Raw genomic sequence first — 24,575 nt, 5'->3', positions numbered from 1 at the left:
TTTTTCCCTACCTCAAACCCATCACTACTCCATGGGCAGGAAAAAAGGAGAGACAGACAGACAGAGCAACAGAGACAAAGCCAGGGACAGAGAGTGAAACCAAGCAGAGACCGAGAGACAGAGCAGGACAACTTACCATGAACATCCTCTTGAAGAGGATGGCTGATGTCATTCTCAGAAGTACTAATACTTTGCACTGATGTGCCACCTTTCCTCCAGAGAGTTCCAGATGTTTTCCAGATATCGTATCACTAATTCTCTCAATATTACAATGAATGAAAACATGAGAATACCATTGTTAACAGTACCTGATATTTACCCAGTATCTAACTCCAAGAAATTCAAAGCTCTTTAAAACGTTTTGAAAGTTTCTGTGCAAGTACAATGAATCTGATAGTGGACATTATTGATGTATGGCGATCAAACCCAGGTACAATTGAAATGACCATTCTAGTCATTTTCACCATTGATACCAAGTGTCATAGGTGAATACAATGGCTATCTATATCATACTGTTCATTTACTTTCTGATTATTTTGACTCTAATGACAAAGAAAGAATTTGAGCTGGTTTTATCATCAACCTGCTCTAGCTAGGACCTCTTCAGTCTAGCTAGGGTAGAGTTAGTCTATGTACTCAATTAAAGGCAAATGCATTTGTGAGGTTGTGAATATAAACAGATGAAAAAATAATTTACAGAAAAGAACCAGAAACTGAGAAGAGGCCCACCCATTGAGGAACAACTAAGTTATATTAGATGAATGTAATGGAATACTATTGTGCTGAAAGAATTGACGAAGGGTATGGTTTCAGAGAAACCTATGAAGACTTATGTGAACTGATACAGAGTGAAGTGAGCAGAACCAAGAGAACGATTATACAATAACAGCAATATTGTAAAAACAAACAACTTTGAAAGATTTAGGAACTCTGACCAACACAATGACCCACCACAATTCCAGAGGGTAAGCTACCCACCTTCACACAAAGAGGTGATAGACTCAGAGTGTTGATTTGGCCAGAGGTAACACAGGATTTTGCTTGACTATACATGTTAGTAACATATTTGTTTTTTTCTTGCTTTCTCAAGAGGGGAGGGGGAAGAGGTGTTGAGGTAGAAAGGAAAGAATTAGGAATTGAAAATAAAATTTAAATTGAATTTATTTATAATTATATTTATAAATTAATTTTATATTGATTTATATGATATATAATTTATATAATTATTTATAAATTAATTTTTATATTAATTAATATAATATATAATCTATATAATTATTTATAAATTAATAAATTTAAACTACATTTAAAATTTTTATTAAAATAGCCCAAGCTGTATAGCAGTTCAAGCTTTGTTAAGCACTTTACATACATCATAATAACAAAGGCTGACATTTTGCAAAGTGCTTTACATACATTATTGTTTCATTTCCTTCTCACAAGGAGTAAGGCAGTGCCAGTACTCTTCACCTCCATTTCACATTATCATCCCCAATTTTCCCAAGAACCTAAAATTCCAAGAAGTCAAGTGACTTAAAGCCCCTGAGCCAGATCTCCAGCCTGGTCTTTTAACCTCAAACCTAGTGTTCTTTCCACTCTATAATTCTGCCTCTGGGAAGATAAAAAGCAACTATGGGATAAAATGAAGTTGACCTTTCTCTCTAGCTCTAGCTCTCTCTTTGTCTGTTTCCTTTCCTCTCTTTACTCCTCCCCCAATTTTTAGTTGATCCCTACCTTTCATTCAATTTCAATCAACTTCAGAATCAAAACTTTCTGAAAAGAGGACCTGAGTTTTGTTCCCTGCAGACTCTGAATTCTCTAGAAGTACTCTGTAGAAGTACTACAAAGAATCTATGGATGCAGATTCTCCTCAAAAGTGTTTTTCTTTAAAAAAAAAAAACTTTCTGAGTTTCCACATACATTTGCTACACTCAAGTCTGTGAATATCAAAGCATCTAAAGGGAGAAAGAGACCAGAGCAAGAGAAATCCTAAAATGTCTTCTGAAATTTGCATAGTGCACACACACGCACAGAGAGAGACAAATAGAGTTTTATTCAGATTTATTAATTTATTATTGGGAAGTAAGGAGGAGAGGAGAGAAGGAAAGACAAAAAGAGAGAGAAACAGAGTTTTATTCAGATTTATTAAGAAGTTGTTGAAAAATCCCTAGCAGCAGGGTTTTTTTTAATAACTTTGACCTAGATGCAAATTTTTCCCTAAAGAGGCCTAGAAAGCAAAGATGTGACCTCCCTCCCTGCAAATCGTGACCCCAGCTGGAAATGTGTGTTTAATGCTAAAAATGCTTAAAGTTTTCATCTCACTCAATGTTTGATGTAGTGACCTCTAAATAGAGAGCACTAGGTTTTGCTTTGTTTCTCCTATAAAAAATAATCTCAAGTGACAGTGAATGCTGTCAGCATAGCATTATCTCTGATTTAATAAGTCTCACAGGTTTTCCTTGACCACAAACATCAACTTTTCCCCCCAGTTATTTGCCTGTTGTTCCCCATATCCCCCTGGAAGTTTATGTAGCAGAAAGAAAACTGAATGTGTAGACCAACCTAACATCACATCCTGCCTTCATACCAGCTATGTGACCGTGGCTAAATCAGTTAACTTCTCCAAGCTTCAGTCTCCTCACTTGCAAAGTGAAGACAACAGCATTGGCACCATTTCTTTTACAAGACTGTTACAAGGAAAACATTTTGTGAATGACAGCTAAGGTGATATGGTACACAGAGCGTTATGCCTGGAGTCAAAAAGACCCAAGTTCAAATTTGATCAAGGATACTTACCAGCTATGTGGCCCTGGGCACACGACTTAATTTTTGTCTTCCTCAGGTTCCCAAACTGTAAAATGGGTATTATAATGATAGAGGCTGTTGTGAGGATTAAATGAATAATACTTGTAAAGTGCACAACATAATACCTGGCACATGGTGCGACATACATGTTTTCTACCTTCCCTTCCTCACAGAGCTAGAGTCAAGGAAGGGACATAAAATGCATAATCACTCTAATAAAGAATTACGTATTTAGAGCTAAAAGAGATCTTAGTGGTTATCTAATCCAAGCCTCTCATTTTACAGATGAGGAAACTGAGGCCCAGAAAAGTCAAGCAAGAGTTGTTGTTTAATCATTTTTCAGTTATGTCCAACTCTTTGTGACCCCATTTGGGGTTTTCTTGGCAAAGATACTGGGTTGGTTTGCCATTTCCTTCTCCAGCTCATTTTACAGATGAGGAAACTGAGGCAAACAAGGTTAAGTGACTCATCCAGGATCACACAGCTAGTAAGTGTCTGAGGCCAGATTTGAACGCAGGAAAATGAGTCTTCCCAACTCCAGGACTGGTACTCTACCCACCGCATCAATTCAAACCCGGGTCATTTGGCTCCAGATTCAATTTTCTTCCAGAACTAGAGAAAGTTCCAAAATGCTCTGGCACTTCTAAGGAAGGAGACAGCATCTCCAAGAGGGCAGAGGCTCTCTCATCACACATTTCTCCAGTTAGTACAATGGTCACTCAGGTTGTTCATCTCAGTTATCCTCTGTTATGCTCTACTCCTTACCCACAGAGCCAATCAGTTGCCAAAACTTCTCATTTATCACCACAGCATCTCTCACCTCAGACCCTTTCTCTCCTGTTGCATAATCCCCACCCCACCCTTAGTGTGGGCTGCCTTCACTATCTCTCACCTGGACCATCGCAGTTGCCTTCCTATTGGTATTCCTCCCTTAAGCCTCTTCACTCTCCAAGCCATCTTCCACAGAACTCCCTAAGTGATTTTCTTAAGGGGTAGGCATGACCATATCATCCCTTCCTTGGTAATCTCCAGTGTCTCCTTATTACTTTTAGGATCATATGTAAATCCCCTCATTTAATTTAATTTTAATTTCACTTAATGTGCTTCACAACCTGTCCTTCATCTTTCCAGCTTCGCTACACATTCCTCTTCACAACATACAATCCAGTCACACTCACCTTCTCACTGTTCCTCATACACGACACCATCTCTGTCTTTTCACTGGCTCTCCCTCACACATGGAACACATACGCACACAGCTTCCTCACCTCAGCCTCTTAGAATCTCTAAATGTCCTTCAAGGTTTAGGTCATTTATTCAACTTTTCCTAATTCCCCCAAGCAGCAAATTCTCTCTCCGCCCAAAATCATCTAGCACCAGACAACACTTACAATGCTTTGTGAACCCTAAAGTCCTGTACAAAATTAGCTATTTTATTGTTACAGAACCTCCCTGAGCAAGGATTGTTTCACATTTGTTTTTATAGTTCAAATGCCTAGCACATAGTAGGCACTTAAAATTTTTGATTGATCATCACACTCGTAAATATAACCCCTCCCTCTCTCTCTCTCTCTCTCTCTCTCTCACACACACACACACACACACACACACACACACACACACACACACACACTCACACAAGTCTCTCTCTTCCATATACAACCTCTGCCTCCCAGATACCTAGGTGCCATGTACAAGTCCTAAGTTACATTGGTGTACACACTAGGCAGCAAGTTGTAGAAGGAAGCAACACGGTCTAGTTGAAACAGTGCTGGCCCTGAAGGCAAAGGGTGTAGAGTCAAATCTATGTATGTGGTTGACAACAATTCCCTTGGTCTCCCTGGGCCTCAGTTTACTCGTCTGTAAAATGAAGGGGTTGGAGTAGATAACCTCTGAGGCCTCTTCCAGCCCTAAGTCCATGATCCTCTATTTTCCAGCCATAGCTCCCGCCCCCGCCCCAGTGTCATTTATCTAAGTATGTCCTAAGAACTGAAACGTAAGCCCAAGCAAGAGTAAATTTTATCTACTCCCCACTTCCTCCATACCACCCTGTAAGCCTCGGAATACCCGTTACACTCACCACTTTTAACAGACATCTAGTTACCAGCAGAAGGTGCCACAAAAGGCCCTTGTTAGAGGCAAATAGGTGGCACAGAGCACTGGGCCTGGGGTCAGGAAAGCATGAGTTCAAATTCAGTCCCAGACAATAATTGTGTGACCCTGGACAAGTCACTAATCTCTACCTCAGTTTTCTCAGCTGTAAAATGGGGATCATAATAGCACCTACCTCACAGGGTTTTGTGAAGATCATGTGAGATAACATTTGTAAAATACTTAGCACTACCTGGCACATCGTAGGCTCAATAAAATTCTTGTTTCCTTCTTTCCTTCCTTCCTTGTTCCCCACTAGTACAAAGGTGCCTTTGTTGCCTCCTCGTTTCTTTTGCCAATACCTGACATGAAGGATGGCAGTTTGGATCCAGTGTTAGACAGAGGAAGGAAAATATGGTTGTTTGAGAATACATGCACTCCAAAGGCCTCATGACGGAAAATGCTATCCACATCCAAAGAAAGAACTACGGAGTTTGAACGCAGATTGAAGCATGCTATTTGCTATTTTTTTTCTTCAGTTGAGTTTTGTTTCCTCTTTCTGGTGGTTCCTCCTATTGGTTCTAATTCTTCCTTACAATACGACTAATGTGAAAATACGTTTAATAGAAATGTATACGTATAGCCTATATCAGATTTTGAGCTGTCTTGGGGAGGGAGGTTGGGAAGGAGGGGAGAAAAATTTAAAACTTGAAAGCTTACGGAAGTGATTGTTGATACAACAAAATAAATTAATTTTAAAAAATTTTTTAAAAAAAGAATATATATAACAATGAGAATGATATAGAGGTCAGAGGTAAAGACAGACAGATGACCAGATCCATGAATAGCTATCGAAAGAATGAATATATGATCTCAATTCCACAGGTGTCACAGGTTGAAAAAGGGATGGAAATATTAATTTTGTTTTAGCACTCCTGCTCGAACACTTTCAATGGCTCCCTATTTCCTACTGCAACAGATTTGAACTATACCAAATTTTAAGACTGTCCATAATAATAGCTAATAATAATAACTAACATTTATATATTTAACATACCAGGCACCATGTTAAATGCTTTACAGTTATCTTATTTGATCCTCACAATAACCCAGGAATGTAGGTACCATTACTATCCCCATTTTACAGGTGAGGAAACTGAGCCAAACAGAGGTTAAGTGACTTGACCGGGTCACACAGCTACTAAGTATCTGAGGCCATATTGAATTTAGGTCTTCCTAACTCCAGATCCAGCGTTCTAACCACTGCAAAACCTAGTTGCCCCTATTACTATTCCCCTACTAATATCACTCCATACTACCTATCCAAATTTATTTCCTTCTCATCTCTAATATGTTCCTCTCTTCTGGACCAGCCAGTTTCCTCAATGTTATGGACATGCCATTCTCCTTTACACATTTATGCCTTTATTCATATTGGTCCCCTCACTTGGAATGTCCTCCTTTCTCCTTCTTTATGGCCTATTTAGTCACCAAGGCTCAACTAAAGTCCTACTTCTTTTAATAAGAACTTCATTAGTGCCTCATCCTTCATTCATTTCTCCCCTCTCCAATTTCCTCCAGAACTTCTAGTCTGTACTGTACAATTTGGTACCATGATCTTTTTTGCCTCCCATTGTTATCTCGTCCTCTGTGTTGGTCTCCTCTCCCCAACTAGAGTCAGCTCCTTAAGAGAACTAAATTTTCATGTTTCTCCTAAAGTGGCCAGCTCCTCTTCCTGCCCTTTCTGGTCTAGCCACATAGCTTTCTCTATGTTCCTCATATATAGCATTCCATCTCCCATCCCTGAGGCTTAGCACAGATCTTCTCCCATGCTTGAAATCTATTTCCTCCTCACCTCAGTCTCACAGAATCTCTCGATTCAAGGCTCAGCTCAAACAGCATATTGTCTGTGAAGCCTTCTCTGATTCACCAAACTTTGAGTGCCCTTCCTAATTGTTCAGTATTTCTTGTGTATATTTGTATTGTTCCCTGAGAGCAAGGACTGTTTCCATTCTTGTCTTTGTACTACCATCAGCTGGCATAATGCCTGGCTCACAGTGGGCATTTAACAATTGCTTGCTGATTCACTGAACACATAGTGGGCATTCAAAACACCAAGTTCTTTGTGTGGACATTCAGTCTTCCTCTGACTCATATCCCAATGCTTCCGTGTCATAGTAAAAGGTTTTAGGAGGCTGTACAAAAAAAAGTCACCACCTCTGGTGAGAACAGTCAGTTAATAAATCTCATAAATACTTGTTGACTGATTTTATAGGAAGGTCCATAAAGGTATTTTGGACAACTATCCAAGGTTGCTCAGAAAATTAGTGGTGAATCTTGGCTTCATTCCTACATTACCAATTCATTATTCTGCCCACTTTTTATGTTCTCTAGGAACAGCTGGCCATAACCCTGAACTGTTACATGTCTTTTCCCTTTGACTAGCATTAAAGAATCTCCCTATAGAACTGTGAACATTTGGGGAATTTCTTACTGGTTAAATTTTTTTTTAACAGATTTCTGATTTGATCAATGTAGGGAGCTCCCAGTGATGAACTTCTTCCACCAATATAGATAAGCATCTTTTCTGCAACTTTGACTTACTCCCTAAGAGGTTAAGAGACTTGCCTGGCATCACACATCCAAAATTTGTCCCATATCTTCCTGAATCCTAAACTAGCTTTCTATCTACCATGCCATACTGAAGCTTAACTGTGTGATCAGATGAGCAAAGCTTCTCTTTGCCAAAAAGCTGGAAAAATACTCTGTGGACAAGAGAGAAAAGAAGCTATTTTAAACACTGCTGAGAAAGTTTGGGTAAAATCCATCTGGCAGACAATTACTCCCCTTCAAAAGCCCATCAAGATCTCTCAACCTGTGACCTACAGGCAAGTTTAATTAAAGCTTGAGAAATCTCAAAATAACCTGACATTTAAATATTCTATTTCTGTTCTGCTCTCACAGTCTGGCAGCCACGCATAAACACTCAAGTCTCACTCACAGATCAAAACTGGGCAGCTTTTGGGCCTGCCTTTATCCATCTTCAACAATCAAGTGCTTAGTAACTGACTAGCTTTTCAATTGGATAATCCAGTGGTGGTGTCCAGTTAGTCACTGATGCTCAAATTCTGCTCAAGAAGTCCTCATTTCACTTCTGCAAAAACAAGGCAAGGGTATTGCTTTGGACAAAATCTCAAACTCGTATCTTTTGTTTTTTCTTTTCCCTAGAGAATGTGAAAAAAGTGGGGCTTAGAAATTTTACTGTGCTTTCTGGGTAAAGAGATATTTAACAGAAAATAGCAAAGACCAACAGGGGAAAATCAATCAACAGGCAGTTATTAAATGCTAGCATGCCAAGAACTATGCCCTACAGGTACTGGGGATATAAAGACCAAAAAAATGGGCATTAATGGATTCAACTGCTATAGATTTAAGAGGCCTTTTCTAAGTGTTAGTGCAGATATTTCACTTTGGAAAACAAGTTTTAAATGAGCCTAGATCTCACCAAACTACCGTCATAGGTGGATTCAGGAGGAAGGAGTTAGATGCTGTTCTTCAGTAGAAATGAAAAATAGTAAGATTTGTGAGGGGGAGGAGGTCTTTAAACCAATAAAGTTCAGCATTAACCAGTGGGATTATGGATTACTTTCTTTGCCATAGATTACAAGAACACAGATTTGGAGCTGGAAAGGACCTTACAGATCAATGGGTCCAATTCTCTCATCTAGATGAGGAAACTGAAGCACGTAATGACTTGCCCAAAGTTACACAGGTAGAAAGTGTCTGAGACAGGATTTGAACTCAGGTATTCCTGACCATAAGATCAGCATTCTGTTCTCTATGCAACACTCTCTTACGTCCTGGTATGACAGCAATAACTGAGCATGATCAATGCCTGATCGATATTCCTCAGCATATCCCTGCCATAGAAGACAGAAGCTGTCTGCTTCTGGTTTTATCCAAACTGTCATTCCAGGATAGTGACCTAAGAGTCTAGAAACATTACTTCCAAGGACTTTTCTTCATCCTTTCCATCTCTTAGCTATTGTGTTTTTGATTAACATCTCTCTTCCCTCCCCATTTCCTACTAATTGACCCTAAAGGAGAAAATCTTCCTGCTATCTTCACACAGTAGAGTCCCTAAATGCCTCAAGGGAACTTACAACCTATTATTTTTGGTCCTTATATTCTTAAAATTCACCTTTTTATCTTATTCATTGATATATTGGATCCTTTAGTGTCATTCACTCAGTACTGATCAAATATTTGCTGAGCACCTATTATGTACAAAATACTTCACTCTGTGAAAAGAAAGGTAGAGAAAGGTTCTTCCTAATTTAAGGTAATAAGAATAGCTAACATTTATACAGATCTTACCGTATGGTGGGAGTGCATGGAGGGTTCAGGGAGGACTAGCACCTCTGGTGTGAGGGTTTGCCAAGCCCTTTTCAGGGCTACTAATCTCTCATTGGTGTCTACCTTTCACCCACCTCTCACCAATGGCTCCAAAAAGCTTTAGCATGGGCAGCAGCCACACCCCAGTAAACCATCTCTGTAAATGGGCTAAACCAGTTTGAGGATAACCAACAGACCTCAAACCTGTCATTGAGTTAGGGGGGATGTTTACCCCCAAGCGTGTGAAGACATCCCTCAGTGGAATGAATGGATTAGAATAACTCGTTCCAATGGCCATGAAGTCAGCTGAAGTAGGCACTATGTAGCACTTAGGGCTTGGTCACACATAGAAAATGCCAAGGTTATCCACTGCATCCTGGGCCATCACGCACCATCCTGACTTTTTGTTTTGCCAGTGGATTTCAATGACTCAGGAGGAAAAAGTGAGGCTGATGACTTTGTGCAACTCTGCCTCACTTAAATTCAATTCATTCAACAGTCAAGACATCACCCATGGTATGTATCATTGGTCGTCTTCAAAAACAAAGGACAAAATCATCAAAACTACTTGGTACTGGCTAAGAAATAGAGTGGTACATCAGAGGAATAGGTTAGGTACACAAGACACGGTAGTCAATGACTATAGTACTCTGCTGTTTGATAAACCCAAAGACTCCCAGCTTCTGGGATAAGAACTCACTATTTGACAAAAACTGCTGGGAAAATTAGAAAATAGCATGGCAGAAACTAGGCCTAGAACAACATCTTACACCATACACCAAAATAAAGTCAAAATGGGTATATGATTTAAATATAAAAATTGATCAAAGCAAACTAGGAGAGCAAAATTAGTTTCCCTGTCAGATTTACAGAGACCAGAAAAATTTATAACTGAACACGAGATAGAGAACATTAGCAATGCAAGGATCTAAGACAACTTCAAAAGACTGAAGATGGAAAATGCTGTCCACATCCAGAAAAAGAACTATGAATCTGAATGCAGATGGAAGCATATTATTTGCTCCCTCTCTCTCTCTCTCTTCTCTCTCTCTCTCTCTCTCTCTCTCTCTCTCTCTTTTTTGGTTTCATCTTTCTCATGATTTCTCCCATCAGTTCTAATCCTTCTTTACAACATGACTAATGTGAAAATAGGTTTAATATGAGTGTATTTGTTGAGCCTATGTCAAAATACGTGCCGTCTTGGGGTGAGGGGAGGGGAGAGACTGGGAGAAAATTTAGAACTCAAAATCTTATGGAAGTGAATGTTGGAAACTAAAAATAAATAAACAAATTTATTTTAAAAAAAAAAGGACAAACAACAATGACAACTATATGGTGCCAAGCTCTTTACAATTATTATCTCATTTGATCATCACAACAACCCTGAGAGATAGGTGCTATTATTATCCTCATTTTACAGGTGAGAAAAGTGAAGCAAATAGAGCTTAAATGACTTGCCCAGAGCCACAGCCAGTAAGTGTCTGAAGTAAGATTTCAACTCAGGTCTTTCTGACTTCAGGCACCAACTAGCTGCCCCAAGGTAACTTAAAGGACATCACCATCCTTGGACTCCTCACTCTGACTCACCCTATACAGCCAATCAGTATTCAAATTTTGTCATTTTTAATCACCACAGCATGACTGCCCTCCTCTGCACTCACATAGCCATCCCAATAGTTCAGGTCCTTCATCACCTCTCATTTGGACTTTTGCAACAGTCTCCTATTTGGACTCCCTTTGTCAAGCCTCACCTCACTACAATTTATCTTCTACTCATCTAATGAAGAGATTGTCCTAAAGTTCAGGTCTTATCCTGTTACACTGTCCCCCACTCCCAATATTAAGTTTATTGGGGAGCTCAGTGAACTCTGGTGACTCCCTATTACCTCCAGGATAAAACATAAACCCCTCTGTTTTAACATTTAAATCTCTTTACAACCCGATTCCTTCCTCCCTTTCCACTCTTCTTACATACTCCTACCCTCCATACACTCTGCAATCCAACATACCAGCCTCTGTGCTGTTCTGCCAATAAAACATTCAATCTCTCAGCTGTGTGCCTTAACTCTAGTGGTCCCCCATGCACAGAATGTATTGAATCCTCATCTCTCCCTCTTAGAATCTCTGGTTTCCTTCAAAACCAGCTCACAGAACTCCATAAAACTTTTCCTGATTTCCCCAGCAGCTAGTGCAAAATTAGCTTGCTCCCAAAACTACCTTGTTTTCATCCTGTATCTATTACGTATAGGCTTCTATGTGTCACCTCCCCCATTAGAAAATGAGCTCGTTGAGGGCAGGGATTGTTTCACTTGTTCACTTGTTTCACTCTAGCATTTCAGCAAAGTTTGGTTGTTTTCAGTCATGTCCAACTCTTCATGACCCCATTTGGGGTTTTCTTGGCAAAGATGCTAGAGTGGTTTGCCATTTCCTTCTCCAGCTCATTTTACAGATGGGGAAACTGGGGCAGGGTTGAATGACTTGCTCAAAGTCACACAGCCAGTAAGTATCTGATGCTGCATTTTAATTCAGAAAGATGAGTCTTCCTGACTCTAAGCCCAGCACTCTGTCCACTGTGCCACCTAGCTGCCCAAGTACCAGGCACTTAGTAAGCATTTAGTAAAATTTTGTTGATTGATTGGTAAATTTAGAGCTAGCTGGGACTTTACAACTTCCTCATCTATGGAGAAAGAAACTGAGGGTCATAGAGACTGCTCAGGGTCATATAATGATAAGGCTTAGAATCCCAGTACTCTGACTCTGAATCAAACATACTTCGATTGAACCAAAGAAATGATTCTTGTCCTCAAGTAATGTATGCCACTCTGGTTGGGAGATATGTGATGTGTATGGAAATACTGTGATGCAAAGCACCATGTGATTTGCCATACAAGTGGTACAAACAATGGGAATTTAGAAGATAAAAGGAATACTTTCAATTAGAGTAAATGCTCTTAATTTTTTGTGTCATAGACCCTTTTGGCAGTCTAGGGAAACCTATGAAAGCCTTCTCAGAATAATGTTTCTCCTCTACATTTATAATTGAAGGAAATGCTACATTTCAGGTAGACATTGAAAATAAAAATGCTATTTTTTTCCACCCAAATTCATGAACCTACTTAAATCTGTCCATAGATGCCAGGAAATGGTATGCATGGAGCCCAGGTTAGGAACCCCAAAGCTACAGGATCAAGGTTGGGCATTTGAGCTGGCCTTGGTTTTGAAGCAGGGTCAGTTTCTTCAAATATAGGTTCTGAGATAAAAGTGTTGGTGGGACACATCTTCAATAGGCAGAGAGGAAGGACAGATATAAAACTATGACTACCTCTGTCTGGTCCCTGAGATTTAATGGAAAGATCCTTGGACTTGGAGTCAGAAGTAGGTTCCAATTCTGAATTAGTTGCTGCTTACTTAGTTGAAGAATCCTAGACAAGTAGCTAAACCTTCCTGAGTCTTTTTACTTAAGTGTAAAATGGAGATTGACAATTCCCTTATGTACCCTTAGAGGGTTGTCATTGCCAAGGGAAACCCTTGAGAATTAAAGCTACACAAACGTTAGTCACAATTATTATTATTACCTCACAGGGTAGCAAGTGAGGACTAGGTGAGATCGTGTGTATATAAGAGCACTTTACAGTCATAAAGCCCTACATATATTTCAGCTGAAATAAGTTCTGTCCCCATAACATCCCTGACCTCAGGAAGCATACCTACTCACTTGACTGTGGGGAAGCATCTTTTAAGTGGTACCATCACTAAATTTTGGACACTACAGGGATGTCTGAAGAAAAGCTCTCAAAGGAAGAAAAGAGAGAGATCTCAAAAGGTAAAATGATCATTTTCTATCTTACAGCCTTCTGGCAAAAGGTGGAGGAAACCATCGGACAGCTAATGTGGTGGCCCATGGATTTGCCAATCTCTTTATCCTCGACAAAAAGACACTCAGTGAAATCTTAGTGTACTATCCAGATTCTGAGAAGCTCCTCATGCAGAAAGCCAAGTATGAAAATACAGTAAGAAAATACAGAGAGGGTTTTAATTTATGAAAAAACGGAGTAGACACATCCAAAGAGGGATGGAACATCAGATAGGATTTCCTAGGATACCTATTGACAGCCTTTGTGAGGGGAGAACTGGGTTCTGATGGCAAGACAACTTCATCCAATTGACATATGTAAATCACTTATGCCCACAGAATTAATGTTCTTTGGGAGCCCCCAAAATTCAGGAAGATGTGGCCTTTAGACTTAAATAGTGAGAAACTGAACTGCTGAGATATAATAGCTGAATGATGTACTATTTCTTTTTTTTTTTTAAAGACAAGGTAAGTGGTGTGTGTGTGTGTGTGTGTGTGTGTGTGTGTGTGTGTGTGTGTGTGTGTTACAGTCGCTACAAAAGGAGGACGAATGACCATAGAAAATAGCACGTCAGCCTACTTGGGGCTTTCTCTAAGTTTTATATATAACTTAGTTTGTACAAGTAGATAATATTAGTAATGGTCAGCTCACCAGGATGATTTTTGTCCAAGCTTTCACTGAGCTCCTTAATGATGTCTCTTATCGTCTGTTTGCAGATTACTTCTAAAGCAGAAGGCTAAGCCCACAGAGGCCCCACATCCACTGAAAGGTTTTGCTCTTCTCTTCCCATCCAAAGAAAAGACACCCAAAATGCTTAAAGCCTTACTGGGCGGCTCAAATAAAACAAATCTTGCAAAACTACTAAGACTGAAGAAAGAAATAGCAGCTCAGGTAATGAATGAATGAAAACAATTAACTTTCCCAAGTAGGGAGGGAAGGGGGAAATCTCATTTACTTTAGAGTTTGAAAAACTTGTGACATATATTATTTTTTTTTTTGGAGAGGCACTTGGGGTTAAGTGACTTGTCCAGGATCACACAGCTAGAAAGTATTAAATGTAAGAGTCTAGACTTGAACTCAGGTCCTCCTGACTCCAGGGCGGGTGCTCTATCCATTGCACCACCTAGCTGCCCCCAAACATACATTATATCTTTTGATCCTCACAACAACCTTGCAAGAAAGGTGCTAGCATTATCCCCATTTTACAGATTAGTAAACTAAGGCTGAGAGAAGAGTGATGTCAACAAGCATTTACTAAACACCTGCTACCAAGTACCATGCTGTCTTAGAGATATAAAATTCAATCCTCCCTCCCCCTACTCCCCCAAAAAAGTTCATGCTGTCAAGGAGCTCACAATCTAACGAGGCAGACAAACAAGATATATTCAAAATAAATGAGATCATCAGGCAAGGGAAGGTACTAGAATTAAGGAGGATAGGAAGAGGTTTCTTATAGAAGGTGGGATTTTAGCTGATAGTTGATGGAAGCCAGGAGGTAAAAATAATGAGACAGTATTCTAGGCTCAGGAGACACATACAGAGTCAGAAAATGGAGTATCTTGTGGAAGGAGAAGCAAAGAAGCCAGTGCCACTGGGTCAAAGAATGCTCAAAAAGGAGTAAGGTGTAAGAAGATTGGAAAGGTAGGCCAGGGCCAGGTTATACATATGTATGGAGAGAGCCAGAGACAGTCAGTGAGTTGGCTTTGGAGGTGGAGTTGATGGAGATGAAGTTGGAGATAGAGACAGATATAGATATAGATATAGATATAGATATAGATATAGATATAGATATAGATATAGATATAGATATAGATATAGATATAGATATAGATATAGATACAGATACAGATACAGATATAGATATAGATATAGATATGCACACATACATACATATATATGCACATATACATGTATATGTATGTATATACATACACACATGCCTTTGGATAGGTGTGGTGGTTGCATATCATATCAGCATGGTATACTAGGTAGTAGACAGAGAACCAACTTTAGAGATCAAAAGACCCCAGTTCACATACAGCCTCTTATACAATTCATAAACACATAGTAGCTATGTGTCCCTGAGCAGATCACTTAATTTCTCAATGTCCTAGGCAACTCTCTAAAATGATAAGTTACTAATAAATCATGAGAGGGACACTGTATGCTGGGAGTTCCCTATACTAATGAAATAAAAAAACTGACATTCCCCCCCTTCTGGGAAAAAAGTGTGTGTGTGTGTGTGTGTGTGTGTGTGTGTGTGTGTGTGTGTGTGTGTATTTGGAGGGGAAGAAAAGGACAAATCCATGATTTTATTGGTGCAGAAAATTTTTTTTAGTTTTTTCGCATTTTTAAAATTTAAAAAAAATACTACTGATGCAGATCAGAATCTATTTTTCAGCCTTTAGTCTCGAATAGTTGCTCAGGTTACTGAGAAGAGAGTTGGCCAGGATTCCATAGCTAGCACGGGTCAGAGTCATTCACAGCTCCTTGACTCCATGGCAAATGCTAATCTCAATCCATATGGATTATCTCCTCCTATTAAAATGGAGACTCATAGAGGGAAAGGGCTGTCTTACTTCGGTGTTCAAGTCCCCAGTGTTTAGTGAGCACAGCAAATGGCTACATAATAAGTGCTTAATTGTTTTTCTTTTATTCGCTGGTTCTCTGCACCAATGAAATCATAGATTTGTCCTCTTATTCACTTTCTGCCTCTTATAAGCATTTACACGTAGTCCAAATTATTCCTAAATGAGGCACCAGAAGTACAGTGAAATAAAAAGGATCATAGATTTATAACAAAAAAAGAACCTTGGGAGCTCAGTGAGTCCAACCCACTCATTTTATGAACGCTGACACTAAGGCCCAGACAGGTTAGGGATAAAATAACCTGCTTAACCCTGCCTAAGGTCAAAAGCAGGTCACTATTAGAGAGGAAACTAGAATGACCTCAACCTTTTTACGTCATTGATCTTTTTGGCAGCCTGGTGAAGCCCATGGACCCCTTCTCAGAATAATGCCTTTTAACAACCACAAAAAAATAATGACCAGCATTTATATGTAGTGCTTTAAGGTTCGCAAACTGCTGCATGAACACTATCCCATTTGTTTCTCACAAAAACCTCGTGAGAAGTAGGTGATATTCTAGTCATGTTACAGAGAAGAAAACTGATTCAGACAGAAGCTAAATGAATTGTCCAGAGTTATGCATCTGGTAAATTTATGACGTTGGATTTGGGCTGTGCTCTTCCCAACTCCACTGCATCACTCTACTAGCTGCATTAGGATTACAAAATAAAATCAATCATGCCAACATTATCAATTATCAATTTTTTTTTTAAAGTTCATCACCTATCCTCATCCAAAGAAAGAACTATGGAGTCTGAATGCAGATCGAAGCATACTATTTGCTATTTTTTTTCTTTTATTGAGTTTTGTTTCCTCTTTCTGGTGGTTCCCCCTATTGGTTCTAATTCTTACTTACAATATCACTGATATGAAAATGTGCTTAACAGGAATGTATATGTATAGCCTATATAAGATTGTGCGCCATCTTGGGGAGGGTGATGGGGAGGAAGGGGGAGAAAAATTTTAAACTCAAAAGCATATGGAAGTGATTGTTGATAAATCAAAATAAATTAATAAAAAAAAAAGTTCACCCATAGGTTAAAAACCCTTGTACTAGATCTAGAGCACACAGTGGTCTCTGTCCAAGCACATCTGTGATAAATAAAAGGGAATCTTCCTCAGGGAGAGATGCCCATTTCTGTTTCATTCTTCTTCAGCAGCTTGTACACACAGAAAAAGATACTTACATAATAAGTACTTTGAACCTGATGCTTCTGCTATCTAAACAATCACATGCATAGAGTTAGGTGGAGAATCCTTGGGCAAATGTAGAAATGCATAGGCCCAAACCTGCCCTTCACTCTAACTCAGAAGTTCTATGTCAACATTCCATTTGACATACAGAAACTACATGCAGAGTTTCTCTTCCCCTGAGAAGAGTAATTCAGAGATTCCTTTTCCAAGTGATAACCTTGAACATTAAGGTAACCACTAGGCAAATGAAGTTGAAAACCCTTGGTTGTGATTTCAGGGCTAATTCTATGCCAATGCTTTTTTTTTTATTATTATTTTTCAGGAAAAAGATAAAAAAACTGAGGGAGTAGAAGTCCACGTAAATGAAGCAGTAGAGAAACAAGTGGAGGAGGCCAAAGATACATTGGGAAATGAAACGGAAAAACCAATGGACAGGCTCAAATGTAAATCGAGACCTGTCATAGAAGAAAAGCCCCAGCCTATACCAAAGGCAGTCCTACCCAGGGGCAATGCTAAAAAATCATTTCTCATCACCATGACCCCTTCCTTTAATGCAGAAGAAGAAATTCTTACAGTCGAAATCAAAGAGAAGGCACAGTAATAAACGTTTGATTTCATGTAAGTCCAGACATTTTCCTAAGAGCAGAGTGCCTAGGAGTTTAGTTTAAATGAATGAAAGAAGAAAGGTTTTGTTTCTTCTACTTCTGAGACCCCTCACAGGCAAATCATTTGCTTACTATCTCTTGGATTTGATTTGAAAGTTCTATTTTATGTAAGAATAGTAAGGTTATTGATAATCCCTAAGATTCGTATTTGCCATTAACTTTATATTTATACTCATTCCTCATTTTTTTTCCTAGTTCCATTTTTTTTCCTTCTCCTGTTCTTCTCCATTTGGTCATTACTTCTTCCTATACTCCTCATTTTCTCTTCATTCTTAAGTGGCTCTTGGTCCATTCCTTTTTATTTTTTTCTGGACACCCTATCTTGTAGCCCTTTCTAGTGTGACTCTTATTTAGATATATTGTGCCTATTTTTCTCTTCTTTCCTCTATGTCTATTTTACCTTGATAACTAATGGGGCTCAATTACCACCAGAAGTCTGATGACTTCTGTCCAAAGATATTTAATGATCCTTCACTTTAGCCTGCACATTAATGGTGCTCACAAGATCAAATAAGCAACAGGCCAGTCAGCTGGAAGCAAACAGGACTGCTATAGAGCTAGTGTGCATTTCAGATGAAAAATGTCCCCCTACCAAAGTCTAAATACAACATACACACTGAGGGACTTGGGCAACTAGCCAAATCCAAAGTTTCATTAGTAGATTAGTAGATTATAGTGGAAAAGGTGAGAATATAATTTTATATTACGTTCTAAGGCAACAAATTCATTCAGTCTTCCTATATAACACGAAAAATGACAATCCAACCAAATAATTTGACCTAAACTACACAAAAGGGAGGAAAATTTTGACTCAAAATAACCATTGAAGTTTTCTAAAATGGAATGGGAAGACTTGAAAGATAACGGGTCACCAAAGGGCCTCAGACAAAGGTCCAATGCCCAGCTGAGTATGTTGTACACAGTATTGGAGTATGTGGCAACAGAGGCCTCTTACAACTCAGAAAAATCTGTCATTCAGTAAATCCTGTAAAAGGCTTTTTATTGTTTCAGACAGTTGGAACTTGTTTTAGTTTGTTTGCATAATTATTTTTAAAAGGAATCATCTCCCAGGCCTTCATATAAATTGCAGGTACATTCCTCAGCCATTTCTTTAAGGTCTTACCCCAAAGGACAGCAGACCTAAGATACTATTCAATTCAAACCCTAGGAAAGGTTTCAGGATTAGAGAGACAGGCTACATCCAATTGATATGTACTTAAAAACATGCTGGAAAAAAAAGTCTTTTAATTAAACACATGGAATGCTGTCTTGATGACTTAATTAGCGTCAATTAAACTAACAAAATCTGATATCCTTAGGAAGCAGATAGTGACAGATTCTTCACTTCGAAGAATCATCAGAATGTTAAGAGCTGGAAGAGATTCATCAGAAGTTAAAGAACATGTAGGCTTCCATTTTAATAAATAACTTCACTCAACCAAAGAATGGAGGAAATAACAAAAGAAAAAATCAACAGTTTTGAGTTCTTGAAATTTAATAGCTTTTTCATGAACAAAGTAAATCCAGCTAAGATAAAAAAGGAAACTGTAAATGGGGGTGGGGAAGGGCAATCTTGGCATCAAACACTGCTGATGAAAGTCTGATAGGTAGTATATATACGGAAATTTAAAAATGATCTAACACCAAGAAGCATCCTCCAACAGATAACGGGTCAAACACTATGAAAAGATAATATTCTGAAGAAGACTTGCAAACTATGGACAGTTACGTGAAAATTTCAAATCACTAATTACATGGGAAATAAGAGTTAAAACAGGTTTAACCTCATACTGAACAAATTTTCAAAGATGAAAGAACATGGAAATAGTTGATGTTGGAGAAGCTGTAGAAGGACAAACACACTAATATACTGTAGAGGGAGCAGTGAATCTGCACAACCATTATGGAGAACAAGTTGAAATTATGCAATAAAAGTCTTTGAGTTGTTTATGTAACATTTGACCCAGGGATCCTACAGCTGGATGGTATCCCAGGAGATCAAACAGAGAAATAAGGATCCCATACATACTGAATATTTAAAACAGTACTTTTTATGGTAATATAACACTAGAAATAAAGCAGATGCTTACCAGTTAGAGGACAGCCAAAAAAGTTGTACTATATTAATGTATTGGGATATTACTGCATTATAAGAAATAACAAAAATTAGAAATTCAAAGACGTGGGAAGACTTTTAAAATGATACAGTGAAGTAAGAACTAAAAAACAATGACTACCATAATGTAGCTGACAAAAAGCACTAAATCAAAGCTAAATGCTTTGTAATTGTATAGACCAATTTAGATGGGGGAAAAGGATCAGGAAATGCATCTCCTTTTCATTAGAAAGAAGGTGGACTAGAGATAGAGAACGTTTTACAGAGTTTCAGGCCATTCCCCAGTTGATAAATGATCCAAGGATATGAACAGGAAGTTTTCTAATTAAAAAAATCCAAACAGATATGTGAAAATATGTTTCAAACCACTAATAATAAGAGAAATTCAAATTAAAGCAATTCTGAAGTTCTGTCTCACACTTACCAGTTGGCAAAGATGACAAAAATGTAAAGGGACAAAGGCCAGAGGGGCTTCAGGAAGCTTGACAGACTGTTGATTTGTTGTTCAATGGTTTTCAGTCATGTTCTCTTGGCAAAGATACTGGAGTGGTTTGCCATTCCCTCCTCCAGCTCATTCTACAGCTCAGAAAGCTGAGGCAACCCGGGTTTGTTAAGTGACTTGCCCAGGTTCACACAGCTAGTAAAGTGTCTGATGTCAGATTTGAATTCAGGAAAATAAGTCTTCCCAACTCCAAACCCAGAACTCTATCCACTATGCCTCCTAGCTGCCCATACTGTAGACAGGATTGGTCCAGGTATTCTGGAAAGCAATTTGAAACTATGCCCCTATAATCACTACACTCTGCATTGTCATTTGACCTAGTAATAACACTATTAGTTTTACACCTCTCAGAGATCAAACAGAGAGGAAAAAGAACAACATATAGAAAAATAATTACAATGGCTCTTTTTGGAATGGCAAATAACTGGAAACTAAGGGATGCCCATCAGTTGAGGAATAGCTGAACACACTATGGTATATGAATGTAATGAAATATTATTATGCTGTAAGAAATGGCCAAAAAAACCAGCTCCAGAAATATTTAGGAGACTTATATGAACTGATACAGAATGAAGAGAGCAGAACCAGTAGAACAATTTATATAATAATAACATTATAAAGACAAACAACTTTGAAAGACTTAAGAACTCTGATCAACGCAATCAACAACCTAGATTCTAGAAGACTAATGAGGAAGTATGTTCCCCACCTCCTGATAAAGGGGTTATAGACTCAAGTCGAAGAATGAGGCATATAATTTTGGACATGGAAAATTCAGGGGTTTGTTTGACCTTGCATACTTGTTACAAGGACTTTCCTTTTTTTCCCGTGGGGTACAGAGGAAGAGGGAAAAAAAATAAAAGCCCGTTAATTGAAAAAAATAAAAGCATATACTTTCAGACAAAGTATCTGTTTTACTTTTACTTACCTGTTTTTCTTTATTGTATGTGGAAGATCACTGGTTAAAGAGATGGAAAGCATGTCAAGAAATGACCAAAATATAAAAACAAAAGGCATCAATAAAACTTTTAAAAATAAATACTTTCAGAATATAACACAAACCTATAAATTGGAGAGCCACATACAAGGAATATGAGTGATCAGTGCACAACATACAGACAATTCTCCTCTTCAACTCTCCAAAGCCTCATCACACTCCTCCTGTCCACTACTCTCCATCAGGTTTTGTTTCTCACCTGCAATTAGTTAAACATCTTTACAGACCTTCAATTAGCAAAGCATCTCTGCCCCAGCTGTTCTGATGATCTTCTCTTTCAGTTCGTCCCACCCACGAGAGCAAAGGCTGCTCCTAGCTCAGCCATGTAAGCTAAATGAGGGGCTTTTAAAAGATAGGTTTCTCCCTATAAAAATCTAAAATAAAAGAGAAGGGTGAAGTAGGCCAAGAAACAGCCGTTAAAGTCACCACCTTCCTACTGACAAGACTTTCTAAAACAAAAATCAATAAGAGGAGGTCACTTAATGTATGGTCTGGAAAAAGGCTTGAAAATTGCATTTATCAGGTGCTGGTGAGCCAGGAGAAGTTTGTGTTGGTTGGTGAGCCTGCAGAACAAAACTGAGGGCAGTCAGAGGCTTCAGGCTATATTCCCCAGCCCCTCTAACTCCTAAGCCAAAATACAGAAGAGATGTCCCACTCCATCAGCTGATTAGGGCCTAGCTCCTTGACCCCAATCAGCTGAGAGAGCCTAGTGCTCTGTGTTACACACCTTCATCTCCTCCACCTTACTGTAGGGGAAAGAATGTCATCAGTAAAGGTGGATACACACTTTCATTACATAGGAAGCACATCATTAATACTAATAATAGCTAACATTTATAAAGTTCTTTAAAGTTTGCAAAATACTTTTACAAGCATGATGACATGTGATCCTTACAAAAACCATGTGAGGTAGGGATTATTATTTCTATTTTACAGTTGAAGAAACTGAGGCAGAGGATAAATGACTTGCCCCAGGTAATACAGCTAATAAGTGTCTGAGGTAGTATTTTTTTGTTTTGTTCTAGATAATGGGGTTAAGAGACTTGACTAGGGTCACACAGCTAATAAGTGTCTAAGGCCAGATTTGAACTCAGGTCCTCTTGAGTCCAGGGTCGATGCTCTATCCACTGCACCATCTAGCTGTCCCTGACATAGTATTTAAACTCAAGTCTTCCTGACTCCAAATCCAACACTATTCATTATATTACTTGTCTAATTAGCTTTCAAATTAGGTGCTCTCTTTGTGTAATTCTCTGTACATATTAACTATGCTAATAACAGAAACCATGAGAAAAGCTTGTACTTTTTCACATGATTATCTTGTCTCCCAAAAGACACCAGTCCCAGAGTCACCATAGGTAAGTTGCTGCTGGAGGCTTTGGGGTGGGGGAGGGAGGAGGAATCTGGTTCCGTGATTTTCTGGGGTAGAGACTTTCTTCCACCAATGCAGATCTCCAAAGCATCTATAATTTATAGTTTTAAGTAGGTAATCGGGTTGCCCAGAGTCACATGGTTAGTACCTGTCTGAGGCAGAATTCAAACCTAGGTGTTCTTGACTCCAAGGCCAGCCCTTTAACTGCTGAACCACACTGCCTCTCTTGCTAGATGTTAAGAAATGTAAAAGTTTAGGTAAATGCTGAGGAGGAAGGATGAGAGAGTCTTAGGGGACTGGAAGGGAGGGCAGAGTTGGGTCCAAGGATAAGTAGGAAGGAGACCTAGAAAACTGAGAGGAAGGAAAAAAATATTTCTCTGATTTTTTTTTATCCTGAACGCTTTTTCATATTTTTAACAGGGAAGCTTTATTCTAGTCAGTCAATAAACATTTATTGTTGTTTGTCCTTCATTTTTGAAGAGGACCAATGACATCATGGGTGATGTCTTAACTCTAGATTTAAGTGAGGCAGAGCTGCACAAAGTCTCACTCTCTCTTCCTGAGTCATTGAAGTCCAGTGGCAAGACAAAAGTCAGGATGCCTGGCAATGGCCTGGGATTCAGTAGATGACCTCGGAGTCTTCAACATCTGACCAAGCTCTAAGCGGTCCATAGTACCTGCTTCAGCTGACCTCATGGCCATTGAAGCAATTGTTTTCATCTGCCCATATTACCCAGGGAAGTCTCCACATGCTTGGGGTAGACACCCCCCCTAACCCACTGACAGATTTGAGGCGTGTTGGTTACCATGAACCTGGTTTAGCCCTTCTGCAGTGTCAGTTTACCAAGATTTACCAAGCTGCTCCTGCTACAGCTTCTTGGAGCCACAGATGAGAGTTGGGTGACAGACAGACACCAAAGGTGGAGGAGCAGCCCTGAAAAGGGCTCAGCGAGCCCTCACGCCAGAGGCGCTAGTCCTCCTGGAACACCCTCTATACCCCAAACATTTATTAAGCACCTACTAAATGCCTGGCCCTGTACTAAGTGATGGAGATATTAAGAAAGGTAAAAGACAGTCCCTGTTCTCAAAGAGCTCTCTCTGTTGGGAGAAACAATATGTAAACAACTACATGCAAATTGTATACAGTATAAATTGCAGATAATCCACAGAGGGAAGGCATTAGAATAAAGGCAGGTCAGAAAAAACTTCCTGTAAAAGGTGAGATACAGGTAATAGTGCTACACACTAGTATATAAGAAGCATTCAATCAAATAATCACCGAATGGCTATGAGGCAGGATGGTGTGCTACATGAGTGCTGAGCTAAAAATCTGAACTGACGGGTAGCACAGCTGGATTTTGGATCATATCTTGGCTTTGCTACTAATTGTGTGACCTAGGCAAATCACCTCATTTCTCTGGGCCTCAGTGTTTTCCTCTGTGAAGGCCAACACCGGCCTTCTGGCTGTTTCACAAACAAGACACTCCATCTATCAGCTCCAGGCACTCTTTGACTGTCCCCATGCCAGGAACACTCTCCCTCTTCCATTTCGACTCCTGACCTCCCCAGCTTCCCTTAAGTCTCCACTAAAATCTCATCTCCTAAAGAAAGCCTTTCCCAACTCCTCTTAATTTGTGTTTTCCCTCTGTTAATTATTTCCTATCTATCCTTTATATATATTTGTTTACATACTGCCTCTCCCAATAGATTATAAGCTCCTTGAGGGGAGGGACTAACTTTTTGCCTTTTCTTGTATCCCTAAAGCTTAGCATGGTGCCTGGCCCTTAATAAATGTTATTGAATTGAATGTTTTCCATGGGTTGTGATGAGATTGCTCAGAGATAGGAGTATGCCGCAGCCAACTTGGACCAACTCCTGAGAGCCAATTGCAAAATTTTCAGTGTGAGCATCAATGCAAGCCAGGGCTTGATTCATTGTACTGCTGATTGTTTAAAA

At 39.1% G+C, this 24,575-nt stretch overlaps 1 protein-coding gene across 2 annotated transcripts in view; it reads left to right on the top strand.

Annotated features, from left to right (window-relative positions):
• CNGB3 (cyclic nucleotide gated channel subunit beta 3) overlaps positions 1–17,684 on the top strand; it is a 189,460-nt gene extending 171,776 nt beyond the window's left edge. Inside the window, exons 16-18 of one of the 2 annotated variants that reach the window (XM_020970100.2) lie at positions 13,142–13,288; positions 13,862–14,036; positions 17,290–17,684. In XM_020970100.2, coding sequence (XP_020825759.1) covers positions 13,142–13,288; positions 13,862–14,036; positions 17,290–17,568 — 601 coding nt within the window. In that variant the 3' untranslated portion in view covers positions 17,569–17,684. Of the gene's footprint in view, positions 1–12,880; positions 13,115–13,141; positions 13,289–13,861; positions 14,037–17,289 lie in introns of those variants that run through there. The other variant, XR_013486280.1, reaches the window with a different exon arrangement.
• Positions 17,685–24,575: the final 6,891 nt, after the last annotated feature.

Source organism: Phascolarctos cinereus, unplaced genomic scaffold (assembly GCF_003287225.1).
Source record: "Phascolarctos cinereus isolate Bilbo 61053 unplaced genomic scaffold, phaCin_HiC Scaffold_4;HRSCAF=312, whole genome shotgun sequence".
In the NCBI taxonomy this organism is placed as follows: Eukaryota; Metazoa; Chordata; class Mammalia; order Diprotodontia; family Phascolarctidae; genus Phascolarctos; species Phascolarctos cinereus.
Note: the sequence above shows the minus strand (reverse complement) of the source record. Positions and strands in the feature narration are given on the sequence as shown.